The sequence below is a fragment of the Patagioenas fasciata genome, chromosome 21 (genome assembly GCF_037038585.1).
Source record: "Patagioenas fasciata isolate bPatFas1 chromosome 21, bPatFas1.hap1, whole genome shotgun sequence".
Lineage (NCBI taxonomy): Eukaryota > Metazoa > Chordata > Aves > Columbiformes > Columbidae > Patagioenas > Patagioenas fasciata.
This window is the reverse complement of record NC_092540.1, coordinates 1942924-1956502: the sequence shown is the minus strand read 5'-3', so window position 1 is coordinate 1956502 and position 13579 is coordinate 1942924. Positions and strand designations below refer to the sequence as shown.

The 13579-nt window shown below is 53.9% G+C and overlaps 1 protein-coding gene across 7 annotated transcripts; it reads left to right on the top strand.

Annotated features, from left to right (window-relative positions):
- Positions 1 to 1923: 1923 nt before the first annotated feature.
- KCNA2 (potassium voltage-gated channel subfamily A member 2) lies at positions 1924 to 12560 on the top strand. Of its 7 annotated transcripts, none has more exons than XM_071817695.1 (3): positions 3431 to 3522; positions 3947 to 4332; positions 5088 to 12560. In XM_071817695.1, the coding sequence occupies exon 3, from the start codon at positions 5164 to 5166 to the stop codon at positions 6661 to 6663; it is 1500 nt and encodes a 499-aa protein (XP_071673796.1). In that variant the 5' UTR covers positions 3431 to 3522; positions 3947 to 4332; positions 5088 to 5163; the 3' UTR covers positions 6664 to 12560. The 7 variants fall into 7 exon arrangements, with proteins under 7 accessions (XP_071673791.1, XP_071673790.1, XP_071673792.1 ...); XM_071817694.1 differs by having other exon boundaries at positions 5054 to 12560; XM_071817693.1 differs by having other exon boundaries at positions 4937 to 12560.
- Positions 12561 to 13579: the final 1019 nt, after the last annotated feature.

Below are 13579 nucleotides of genomic sequence, written 5' to 3'. Positions count from 1 at the left end.
GCCATGGAGACGGGGAAGTCTGTCTCTTCCCAAAAGAGGGGGTGGGAGATGAAGAAATAGTAAATACGGCAGAGGAATGACAGGGATGAGGATGCTGCGGGTCGGGGAGTCCCCGTGGATGGAAGGGAGCACAGTGGGCTCTGACACTGCCTGCCTGGGTGGCCTTGGGCGTGTCACCTGTCCTCCCTGTGTCACCTTTCAGTGTCACTTGCCCGAGTCACCCGTGAGAACAGCGAGCTGGGGACACACCTGCAGTGCCAGGTTGGTGTCACCACCACGGGGCATCGCCGGCCCCTCTCGGCACCTGGCATGACATTCCCAGGGCCACGCATACAGATGGGGTAAGATTTCCAGTTTGGGTGACTATAAAGTCCATTTAGATAAAATAAATAATCCAGAAGGGTGTAGTTTTTTAATTTTAATATTAATGCAAAGATGTTGGGTGGTTAAATCCGCGTATAACAGAGAAGTGGGTGCAATTCCCCAGCTCCTGCAGCCTGAGCAAGGCTGGGATACGCGGGAGATGTCAGCGTGGCTGGGGGTGGGTGCTGCCGCTCCCTGCAATAATAGCTCCACAATTAGGATCGTAAATCAGGAGAGCTCACTCAATTCACAGAAATTCCCCTGATTTGCTAGAGACCTTTTTTTGGCTCCATGTAAGGAGCTGGAGCTGTTTATATGAAAAAAAAAACCCCACAACAACACTGTTTTCAAAACCTTCGCAAGGCGGCAGCAGGAATAACAAGTTAGAAATTCAGCTGCACTCGAGTCGTTCTCTCCCCGGCCTCAGTTTCTGCATATTGCATAAGGATGAGCCTCGGGCAGAGCGTTTTCTGGATTCAACCTGTTATGGCAGATCTGCCTTCGGAAAAGGCCAAAACGATGCAGATGACATTAAACCCAAGTGGAGGAGCCTCCTGCCCGGCCGGATGCGTGCACTGAGGATTCACAGTTTTGCTATAGGTTTAGAAAGTCCTTTTCAGTATTGGGAAATAGGTTTTTGTGGGGCTGGGAGGAGCAGTGGGTGAAAACACCCCCCGCAAGCCCCGGTGCTGCACCCGCTCGGTGCCACCCGCTGCCCCTTGGGGAGCTAAAATAACATTATTTAGCCTTCCTATGTCCCCACATCCCCTGCCTGATGTGCAATTACACTTAGCACTGAGTTTCTTGGGTATTGAGGGTGGGCCATGCCCTCCTAACCCACCTTGTTGTCCCTGGGGTGGACAGGGAGAGTCCAGGGAGGGACACAAAGATGCCGAGGGGTCTGGATCTGCTCTGGTGGCCCCATGTGAGCAGGGCTGGGGGATCTCCAGAGGTCCCTTCCACCTCGACCATCCCACGGTTCTGGGATTCTGTGGGCGATCACTGTTGGCAGCAGCAGCTCATTGCAAATTTGCCAGCTGTGTATGGGAATAGAAATATTTCCCATTGCTTTCTATTGTTCGCTGGGTGGCGGGTGCCTTGCAGGACTTGTTGCTGCGGGACGACGCAGAGCGGTCCAGGTGGAGGCATCTCCCCCTTGCTCCATGGGGTTTATACACCAGGTCCATAGGAGCTTGGCCATCTCCATCCTTCAGGGCCAGGAGATGCCTCCTTGGGAAGGGAGCTCTGGAAATGCCAAGTGAGAGAAAATCACTGCGTCTTCCATTCTCACCCCATCGCTGCGAGCCCAATCCTGCCCCATCTCCTTGTCCAAAGCTGCAGGGGGCTGGTGGTTCTCCAGCCCCCCCAACCCCCCCCCAGGCTGCTCTCAAGAACACACTGTGGACCGGAGCCGCCCGGGAAATCCGCATCCCGTATCCAGGGATCTGATTATTTCCCAGTGGTTGAAATCTAGGTCTCTTGCTTGGGAGGAGGGAGGCGGGGGGGCGGGGGGGGGGGAGGAAAGATGCTCATATTAATCTTATGAATATTCATGGCAAAGCTCTGCTGCCTTTGGAGGTTGATTCCCGGGGTCCGAGCTGGGGGGGCCGGAGGTGAGAGGTGCCGGCGGCGGAGCCGAGCGGCTGCTTGTGCATTCGCCGCATGCCCGACTGCGGAGCCCAGTGTGAGTTGGTGCTTTATTCTCTTCCCCCCCCCCGCACCTTGTGCATCCTTCCCCCCCCGCTCCCTCTCCCTGCCCTTGCCCTGCTTAAATCCAGCAACTCCGCAAATGGAGGGATTTGTGTTTTAGCAGCAAACACCACTTTGTCCTCTCACCCCTCGGAAGCGCCGGCATGGCTCCTGCCTGCAGCGGGGAGAAACCGAGGGGCTTGGGCACATCTTCACCTCCTCCATCCTCCCCCCCACCTCCTCCAACCCCCAAATTTGCATGAATTAACCCCAAAGATGCTGGGGGAGGGGGGTGTTTGCCAGCAAAGCGAGCGGTGGGGAGAAAGTCGGAGCTGCGGAGTGTCGGGATGCGTGATGTCAACTGAGATGATGCCAGAACCGTCTCCGGTAAGCGCCGAGCGTCACCGCTCGGTGTGGACGCGGAGGAAGGAGCCAGCACCTCGCGGCAAATAAAATCAACATGTTAAACAACTAAAAAAGCCACAAAATAAGTCAATCTCCGTGCTGTTAAACAAACCCGGGGTGTCTTGGGAGGGGAGAAAGGGGAGGAGGGAGTTTTCATGCAGGAGAAAAATTGTATTTAGGAAAAAAATATATACTCAAGATTGGTTGATTTTTGGTGAAATGGGGGCTGCGGCTGCCAGATTTGGGTTCTTTAGCAGCAGGAAGAGGGTGTTTGTGGTGTTTGAGCGCGGTGCTCGGTGGAGCCGGGGAAGGTCAAAGCCGGCGAAACTCCTGAGCGAGTCGCTGGGGAGAAAATGCAGGAGAAGGAGAAAAACTGGGGCAAATTGCAGCTGCTCTCCTCCCAGCCCGGCAGAAAGGGGTTAAGCGAGGCGGTTGGATGCTGCAAGCCTGCTCAGGGTTGTACTATTTTTTCTAGTGCATAAGGAGAAGGGAGAGGAGGCTGCACAGAAAGGGGAAATTTCCAAGAAAAGAGGAATCTGCGGCAATCTCTGCATCTCGGGAGATGGGCACAGGAACCAACAGGCGCCCGTGGCCCGGGGCCGCCTGAAACCTTCGCCCTGGGGATTGGCACCGCGGGGTTATTTTCCACCTGCCTCCCCTCTCCGGTTCTGTAATCCCGGCTCAAAGTAGACAAGTCGAGTTGGAGCTGAAGAAGGGAGGTTAGAGGGGTTTTATTTTCATCTTTTTTTGGGAGGGAAAAAAACAAATAAAGGAAAAATGAGGGGTTGGTTGGACCCCCCTGGGCTGAGCATCTCCGCAGTGCGAGGCGGCGCCGGATGATCTAAATGAGCGGTCGTTAGGAGCAGGAATTGCTAATGACCCGGCACCCAACGGGGACCAAAACCTCGACACCCCCATACGAAATTTTCCCCACCGGAGCCCAATCCCCACAGGGGGTGTGTTGGCTGGGGGGCGGGGTTGGCTTTTTGGAGGACGGGGATGGCGGATACAGGTCGTGTGGCTCAGGACCGCGATGCTGAGGGCTCCTCGGAACCATTTACAGGGGCAAGTGGCCTTGTGGGGGGGTGGGGGTGCACAGAGAGGGCCCGGCGGGGGCTTCAGTCTCACGGATGAAGCCGGAGCCTCCAGAGAACACGACGCGATGGCCGCGGCACCCCGTGGGTACCCACCCGTGGGAGCCCACCGCGGCTTTGCAGAGCATCACCAACCGGGGGGGGCTGCGTCGGTCCAACCCCCCCTGGCCTGGCACCGGCTCCCCCGGGCAGCCCGGCCCCGGCGCTGAGCGGGAGCGGAGGGAGACGGTGGGGAGATGGTGCAGTGGTGCCCGCGGTGCAGTGCGGGTCGGCCGGGCAGCGGGCGAACGGCTCCCGGGGAGGAAAGCAAAACAAGGGGGTGTCCGGAGGAGATGCTTTGCAGATGCTCCTTTTAAACCCCCGGCAGCTTGTTACCTCCTGGGTGTTTTTTGCAGGCGATGCCACACCTCCCGAGGACACTGGGGACATCGGGTTTTGCTGAGCTTAGCAGCTTCTCATCGTCGGACCGAAGGCATCAGCCAGACGCTCATCTGCCCTGAAGTGCAGATCTGCAACCGCCACCAAGAAGACTCTGTCTCTCTGTCTCTCTGTCTCTCTCTCTCTCTCCAGTCCAAACCATTACAAGACCCGACTTCCACCATCTGGGAATCTCACCCCTTTTATGTCCCTTCTCCTTTTTCTACGATGACTCACCATTATTTTTAACTTTGAAGCGAGAGGAAATTATGGGGATCTTGGAAGCCTGTGTTTCTCTCTAGGATTTTCCCCAGGGGTCAGATAATCGGTGTTACTAAGAGACACTAAGATTTGGCTTCTCCAGGTAATGTGCTTTTGTTTTCTGTGTGCCATGGCGGTTTGCAGAGAATGGCAGGAGCCGGGACCCCGGCGCTCGAGGAGGGGACTGCGGTGATTTCGGGGGCCGGGGCAGCGCGGAGCTGCAGGCAGGGAGGGCAGCATGTGCTTTGTGGCCAGGGCGAGAGCGGCTGGAAATTAGGAGGGTAGGTGGCCTGGGATTTGCACGGTTAAATATTAACCCCTTGCTGCATGCCTGGAAATGAACCGAGCCTGGTTTGCCACCCCCAGCACCCACCAGGTCCCCTCTCCACTTCAAGGCCGGATGGGGTTATATTTCTTCCCTCCTTTCTCTTCCCTTCCCCCCCAAACTTTTTATTTTTAATTTGAATTTTTATTTTTCGGAAAAGAAAAAGTTCTGCTTTGCTAGTGCCGGTTTTTGCCAGGCTGGGTTTGAATAGCTGACGGTTCCTCAGGTGTTTTCTCTCTTCCCTCTAATGGGTTTAGACGGGAGTTCTTGAACTCTGTCCCAAAGCCGGTGGATTAAGCCCCCGAGGAAGGGGATAGAGGAGCTGGTGAAGGGAGCTGCTCTCCTCCCCCCAACTTTATGTCCTCTCTTTCTTTCTCAGCAGGGGCGATTTTCTTTCCTTTTTTATTTTTTTTCCTTTCTTTATTTTTTTAAAATTTATTTTCTCTCTCTTTTTTTTTTCCTTTTTTCCTTAAATACCATCCCTTCGCCTTTTCATGAGACTCTTGCAAACCTCCGCACCTGTCCTTCCGCAGGATAGTAACCCTGCCCTGAACCCGCTCCCGCCACCGGGAAGAGTTTAGCGTAAGGATTTCTGTTTCCAACCCCAATATGACAGTTGCTACCGGAGATCCTGCAGATGAAGCTGCAGCTCTTCCCGGTCACCCGCAGGACACGTACAACCCCGAGACCGACCACGAGTGCTGCGAGAGGGTGGTCATTAACATCTCGGGGCTGCGTTTCGAGACACAGCTCAAGACGTTAGCCCAGTTTCCAGAGACCTTACTGGGGGATCCTAAAAAGAGAATGCGGTATTTCGACCCGCTCCGGAATGAGTATTTCTTTGACCGGAACAGACCCAGTTTCGATGCGATTTTGTACTATTACCAGTCCGGCGGGAGGTTGCGGAGGCCGGTTAACGTGCCCTTAGATATCTTCTCGGAAGAGATTCGTTTCTATGAACTGGGGGAAGAGGCGATGGAGATGTTTCGGGAGGATGAAGGCTACATCAAAGAAGAGGAAAGACCGTTGCCTGAGAACGAGTTCCAGAGACAAGTCTGGTTGCTCTTTGAGTACCCCGAGAGCTCGGGCCCTGCCAGGATTATAGCTATTGTCTCCGTCATGGTGATTTTGATCTCCATCGTCAGTTTTTGCCTGGAAACATTGCCCATTTTTCGGGATGAGAACGAAGACATGCACGGCAGCGGGCTGAGCCACCCCCCCTACTCCAACAGCAGCATGGGGTACCAGCAATCCACCTCCTTCACAGACCCCTTCTTCATCGTGGAGACCCTTTGCATCATTTGGTTCTCCTTCGAGTTCTTGGTGAGGTTTTTCGCCTGCCCCAGCAAGGCTGGGTTTTTTACCAACATCATGAACATCATAGACATCGTAGCCATCATTCCCTATTTCATCACCTTAGGGACGGAGCTGGCCGAGAAGCCGGAGGACGGTCAGCAGGGCCAGCAAGCCATGTCCTTGGCCATCCTCCGAGTCATCCGCTTGGTGCGGGTCTTCAGGATCTTCAAGCTGTCCCGGCACTCCAAGGGGCTGCAGATCCTGGGCCAGACTCTCAAGGCCAGCATGCGGGAGCTTGGCCTCTTGATATTTTTCCTCTTCATCGGCGTCATCCTCTTCTCCAGCGCCGTCTACTTCGCCGAGGCCGACGAGAGCGAGTCCCAGTTCCCGAGCATCCCCGATGCCTTCTGGTGGGCCGTGGTTTCCATGACGACTGTTGGCTACGGAGACATGGTCCCCACCACCATCGGGGGGAAAATCGTGGGTTCCTTGTGTGCCATCGCTGGCGTATTAACGATTGCCTTACCGGTGCCCGTCATAGTGTCTAACTTCAATTACTTCTACCACCGGGAGACGGAGGGAGAGGAGCAGGCTCAATATTTGCAAGTAACCAGCTGCCCAAAGATCCCCTCTTCCCCTGACCTAAAGAAAAGCAGAAGTGCCTCTACTATTAGTAAGTCTGATTATATGGAGATTCAGGAAGGCGTAAACAATAGCAATGAGGATTTTAGGGAGGAGAACTTGAAGACAGCCAATTGCACGCTAGCTAACACAAACTATGTGAATATCACCAAAATGCTAACCGATGTCTAGTCGCTAAAATCTAGTACCGTATTTAAAGCTGAAGTGGAACAACTGCAGATATTGAGTGCTGCTCTGCATTGTAGTTAATACAGTATTTTCTACGGTGTATATTTGGTTCTGCATGGGAAGCAATAGCCGTGTAAGTGACTTTTAACCTTTGATTTCCACACTGAATAAGCGTTTGTGCAAAAAAAATAAGAAAAAGGGGGAAAAAAAAGCAAGCAAACACAACCAACAAAAAGCAACAACCATTTTGTTCCCCTTCTCCCATCCCAGGCTTGTGGGTTTCCAAAGGCACGGAGAAAATGGGCATTTCAAGCAACGGGATGGGAATGCAGGGCGGGCAGCTCCGGGGTCCCACAGGCACCGGTCCTTGTCCCCTGGGGTGACAAAGCAGCTCCCAGGCGTGGGGACCGGCCGGGCAGGGTCAGGCAGAGCTTTAGGGAAGGGAAGATGTGTCCCAAAGGCTGGGAGGCTCGGGTTTGCGCCCCGGGAGCGCCGAGCGCATCGCCCAGGCTCGTGTTTCATAACGGCGAGTGCTGCATGCTGCAATAGTTTCAGCCACTGCAGTGTGCCAGTGTGAGGCCCAGGGGAGGGATAATTAGCGTGACGGCACATTATTTGTTAAGTCTTAAATTTTCTATGCTAGGCATTGGGAGGGACGAGTAAATAAATCAAGCACTCAGCTGTTAGTTATTTCTTTAGATGACACCTCCATCACCTGTATTTCCAGGATCACCAAAGACACCTCCACTGACACATTGAAAATGAGTTGGGAAAAGCATCTTTTTTTACATCTATATATCAAACCGGAGCAACTATGCTGTGGCCTATAATATATTTATACTGCAGTGAAATGTAACCAGTAATACAGTACAGCTGCATGGGTATTCGTTGCATGAATCTGAATATTTAATACACACACAAATATATATTTTCTTAGTAGACTATACAGTATTCATGTTTATAGTGTTTATAGATTCTCCGGTGGCTCGAAGGAGATTCAGGCGAGTTAAAAAACTCTCCGTTGTGTTTAAAACCTGGATGGGGAAGGCGTGTGCTGACACCGGTTTGATAGATAACGAGGCAAAGCCCGAGTGTCGGAGCATCCAGACGCGAGAGCCGGCTGACACGAGTGAGGGAAGGTGAGCTGAAAGTTAAACACCTGCACTCATTATGGGCCGAGTAATTAGTCATTAATCTGGGTGTCAGGAGCAGGAACCACGGTGGACCAGAGAGGGCAGGAGGAGCAGGTGGAATAGCAGGTATGGGCTCTCCTGACGTGTCTGGTCAGCAGTTTTCAGCCGTTTCCCGTACAATTATCGTGTGTGTGTGTATAGATATTTAGAGAGCGACTATAGGGCCGAAATCTCAGCAGGTGTGAGCGCTCCGGGGTGTCGGGATGGTGGGACACAGGCTGGAGCAGGACGACCTGCCCCGTGGCACCCATGGCTTCACCAGGGCAGGGCGCATTTGGGGCTGGAAAACTCCTTTTCAACCATGTAGAGCCTGAGAGCTGGCGGTTCATTCCTTTCTGGTGGACAGGGGACGTGCTGGGGCTGGGCTGGGTCCGAGCTGGTGCCTCTGAGCCTTTGCTTTGCCTTTTTCCAGGGTTTTTTGGAGGGCTGAGTCGAGGCGCAGAGACCCTGAGGTTGTCGCTGCTGCTTCGCCACCCCGAGTGTTGTTTGTGGATAAGCAGGAGCTGTCGGTCCAGGGGGTCTCACCTGCTTCCCCCATCCCCGCGTGGGTTTCCTTGTGTTCCCCCCATTGCCGCCCATCCCTGGGGATGGGTGTCCCGCTCCTCTGCCAGCGCAGGGGACAGGGATGGAAACCCGTGCTGAGGTTGTGGTGCAAGCCGGGGTTCAGCAGGCGTTGAGGTGAATTTGGGTTGAGTTGGGGTGAATTTGGACTGAGTTGGGGCACGGTCGGTGCCGTGTGAAGTGGGAACCCCATTGCAGAGCATGTGAGCGAGGTCGGTCAGACCCTTCCTGAGCTCACCAGAGAGGAAAACCATTCTAATAACAATAAACCAAACGGTGCTAGCGTATTCTACAGCAATGGTTCAAAATGCTGCTTTCGGGCCGGATCCATCTCTCGTGCTGATGTGGCTCCACTCAGCCAGGTGGAATCACTCCTTGCTTTTACTGTATTGATTGATTGATTCAGGCCTGGCTATAATTAATACCAAGTGTCCATAATTAGTGCATGAGAGTCCTGGCTTCTGCTTGGTGTAGAGGACCAGCAGCATCGATGCGTTGGGTCTCAAAGGTTCTCAGCATCATGCAGCATGGGATCCTTGGCCTGTCTTTAATTACATCTTGTTATATTATGAGCCCTTTCCTCCCTCTCTGCAGCTCTGAAACGGGAGCCCCCGAAGCCCGTTAACATCGTAAAAGTCACATAAAAAGAAGCAATGCAACCAAAAGCAATAAATCTCTGCTTCTGAAGCTCATCCTGTCGGTTGGGACGGGGCTGGCGCAGTCGCCAGCACGGGCAGGATTCCCAGGGCGGTGTTCCAGCTTCCATCGATCCGGCTCGTGGTGGGTCCGTGGGGATGTGAGTTTGCGTGGGGACGCTGCCCGCCCACCCGTGGGTGCTCCTGGTGCCGGGTGATCCCATCCCTGCGTGCGGGAAAGCGCCGGGGCTGAGCCCAGGCTGCTGCGGGGCTCGGGGAGGATGCGGGGGCTCAACCAGCAAAGTGCTCAGGTTTGCTTGATGGCTTTGGGTGATTTGCAGGCAGCCTGTGCCCAAGTGCTGGGTGCATCTCAGGAGCACGAGTGCTGCCGTGGCTTGGTGAGGAGGATGATCGTGGTTTTTGGGGGGGACATGTTGTTTTGGGCACAGTGTCCCCATGGGCTTTCTGAGGTCAGACAGCAGGGGAGATAAGATCCACAAGCAGGATCAGGCACATCCAAACCCCGGCACCAAACTGGGGGGTCCTGGCTTCCCTGGGAAGCCCCAGAGCCACATTGTGGGGTCCAACAGGGCTGAAGAGCAAGAGGTCACATTCCCCCCGTCGTCACCTATGTGTGCTGGCACCTGTCCCCATGGCAGGAACCAGCACGGCCGGTCCCTTCCTTAGGATGGACCTCGCGCCTCTTGCTCTGATGTTCCTGGTCTAAACAAGCCCTGGTGGGGCGTCGCTCCGCGCTGCCCTTGGCACCATGGTTGGGAAATGGGGAATGCACCCCGGTAAGCGCTCGGACGTTTGGTTTGGGGTAAAGTTAAAGACCCGCAGGGGTTGCGCTGGACAGGACCCGTCGGGCTGCACCAAGCACAAGGGTCCGGGTTTCTCCCCCACGCAGAGAGATGGTTCCCCTCTAGCTTTTAATGGGATTTGTGCCTGCAGGTCGGAGCTCTAGTGCTATTTCTAGCTTTGCTTCTGACTCACTGATATGATCTTGAACCAGTTTTTCAGGAGGAGACTGTGATTTTCTTCTGGTTTTTTTTTTTTTTCTTTCTTGAGGAATTTGGTTTGAGAGACTCTGGGCCTATTTCTGTGGAGATGCTGAGCACCCAAAACTCCCCTTGACTCTGAAAAGGTGCAAAAATGAGCTGCAAAGTGGCTCAGATGCTAAATCGGGGTCCTGGGCGGGGGAGAGTCCCACTGTCTATGTTGGATTCTGTTGGACCACCTCATATAGGTGATGTGGCTCCTTTCCTCCTCCCATGGAGGTGTTCGTGTCTCCCGGGCTGGGATGGAGGTCTGGAGGTGCCCCTTGGTTGGCACCCAGAGAAGACAAGACCCCTATTTTGGTTTTACCCTTTGTGCCGTGGCTGTGGGGAGCTGGAGAGTGGTGATTACAGTGTGGGTTGTCTTCTAACACCCAACCGCATGCCCAAACCTGCAAGCAACCCATCAGCCCTTCAGTATCATCCAAAATCCCTGCGAAGGGCCGTGGGGTGAGGCTGGACACCACCAAGTGATTGGGGCTGCTAGGAAAATACATCTGTATGGGGCAACGTGTTTGATCGGGAAGGCTCATCTCTGCAGTGATGGTTGGTGCACAAGTCCTACAGATTGAACACTGAGCTATACAAAGAAAAGAATCTCTAGGTTGGTGTTATGAGAGTGCAGCACGTGGGTGTATAAATATGGGCATATTTGTGCATAAATACACAGAAGGAGAGAAAAAGACAGAGGAGGAGGAGGTATTTCAGGAAGGGCCTTGCTTTGTTATCAGATAATTCCTGGTCAGCCCTTGAAATTGCTGCCAAAGTCTTCTTGTAGCTTTTCCAGAGTTTGCAATACACTTGGGGATGGGCCCGAGTGAAGGAGGAGATCAGGATCTGGCCTTGGAAGTGGGGGGACCCTGACGATTGGGGTCACGTTCCCCGTGCATCCCTCTGCAAACCAGCAGCTTTGCAGCATCTCTGCTCTGGACCCCGAATCCCCAGCTTGGGGCTGTCATTAGAATTTCTGTGACTTTGGAGGCAAAACCAAGCAGAAGGTGGCTGAACACTGACCCAGGGCACCCAGAGAAGTGGTGGATGAACCATCCCTGGAGACATCCCAGGCCAGGCTGGACGGGGCTCTGAGCAACCTGAGCTGGTGAAGATGTCCCTGCTCATGGCAGGGGGGGCACTGGGGGAGCTGGGAAGGTCCCTCCACCCCGAAACATCTGTGATTCTAAGTCAAGGGATCTGTTTGTGATGCAAATGCTGTGCCACGCCTGCTGGGTTATTTCTTTGAATGGATGGGGTTTAAGTCCCTCAAACTGCGCTGGTGTTGGGTTCCAGGGTGCTGGTGAGAACCTCAGCTGGGTGTTCCTGCTCCGGCGGGGGGATTGCACTGGATGAGCTTTCCAGGTCCCTCCCAACCCCTGACACTCTGGGATTCTGTGATTTTTGGAGCTGGGGTGGGTTTACCTTGGGCTCTACATCCATGGGGGGTCTCAGGGGTTTCTTCTGTCAGTGGGAGCTGGGGGTGAAGGGGCTGAGGAGAGGAGGAATCAGCCCCAAACCATTCTGGTTTGCACCCCAAAAAAAAGGCTGTGGCTCCCTCCTCGCACCCCTGGCAACATTCAACCTGCTCTGTGTCCAGCACATCCCTCGGTCCCTCCCATTGGGGACCCGCTGCTGCCCCTCATCAGGAGCCCCCCATACACCAGCCAAAGCTCTGCCCTCCCCTCGCCCCCTGGGGACCCCGTGGCCTCGGTTTCCCTGTGATGTTACTGCATTTGGGTGCCCGAATTCCATCCCCCCTTCTCAGAAATGGGTGCTGGTCTTTTGGGGTTTGGTTGGGGTTTTTTGTTAGCTTTGATTTTTTAATGATTATTATTTCTGCTGCCTGTAAGACTGTAAATATCCGTCTGCACTTGCTCCCTCATTGCTCGAGACCGTGCTCTTGTCCTCCAATGTCATATATCGAAGCACAAGGGGAAAAAAACAGCTGGGTATTGGATCAGCCCCGTGTGCGGTGCCTAATTTGAGCAAATCGATAGGAAGAGGAAATCCGAGAAGGACTCATCCCAAGGATGCTGGAGCTGAACCTTTTGTTTCCATGGTTACGGGAGAAAGGGGGCCGGGAATGGAGAGAGACCGAGAAACTGTTCCAGGAGAACTTGTGGGAATTTCAAGTCATTTAACCATGCGTTCGCTAGACAAATCTTTAGACACCAGCTGTATCCGAATTGCACAGTGTGTATAGACGTTACTGCTCTTATTGACCATGCGGGGGTGTCCGGGGGGGTCGGGTGGTTCGACGGGCTGCGAGGCGCCCGAGTCAATAAGGCTGACCGTTGTATATAGGTATATACAGATCTGTGTACATACGTATTCCAAATGAGCATTTGCTGTCTGGTTTATCATGAGTATATATAATTTATTCTTCACAGAGTACCACCATTTTTGTAAATATCGGCACTAATTAAGAGAAAATAAATATGTATATTATTGAGGAGTTATTTCGATATCAGTTCTGTGGAGGGTGGGGAGGACAAGCAACGGTGTTTTCCGTAGGCTGGGTGTTGGGTTTTTTCGGTATGTTTAAACTTTCGCTGAGAAAAGAAAGGAATGGTGGAAAAATCAGCTTATTCCCCACCCTCAGCCGATCTGCAGGGGCTGCTGGAGGGGAAACCCCCTGGGAGGAGCTGGGGGTCCCGGCGATGGGCACGGGTGAGGACGGGGGTGCGTGTGGTGGGGTCTACTCCAAAGCAGCCCCAGTGGCAGCGTGGGCGGAGGGGAAGGGGCTGGGGCCGGGGTCGAGCCCACGTTCCCATCGTTGCGCCAGCTGGGATATCAGCAGATAACGGGCGATGGACCTGTTGGGCTGAAATGGGCAGCTCAACCTGCGATGGATGTGGTCAGAAGTATTGAAGAGCAGCCAATTCTGAACATTTAGGCGTGGAAAACCATTTGGGTGCACAAAAGGTAACATCAGTCTTTATGAGTGAAATGTCGCAGTGTTTCCTATAACGCTGAGTGGAAGCAATCCCCAAACCGGGCTGGTTTGTGTTCCTCAGTTCCATTTCCAAGCCCAGGAGAAGCTTCAGCTTCAGTAGATGCAAACCCTCCCTTAGCTGTGTCCTGTTGGCTTGTGGGCTCATAAATATCTAAACACCAAGCGGTACAAGGAATTTGCAGAACAGACAGCTCTGCACAGGCTCTGCGAAGAGACAGCAGGAGAAGGCTGCAAGGCAGATACGGTAATTATTTTAAATTGCCGGTTTATCAGCGTGCTGCACCATCCCGGCCGCGCTCGGAGGATGCGGGAGATGCCGTCAGGGGTGCTGCATCCTCCCGCTTGTGCTTTTACACCATTCAAAGAGACAAGGAGAGGGATGGGAGGATTACACCGGCCGACGTGGAGACCCCCACGTGCCTGGGCAGCCGTTTCACCCCACAATCGGCAGCTCCCAGCCCGTGATCCCGACTGCGGCGAGCGGCCGAGCCCGCTGAGCACAGCCTGGCTGCTTTCGCCTCT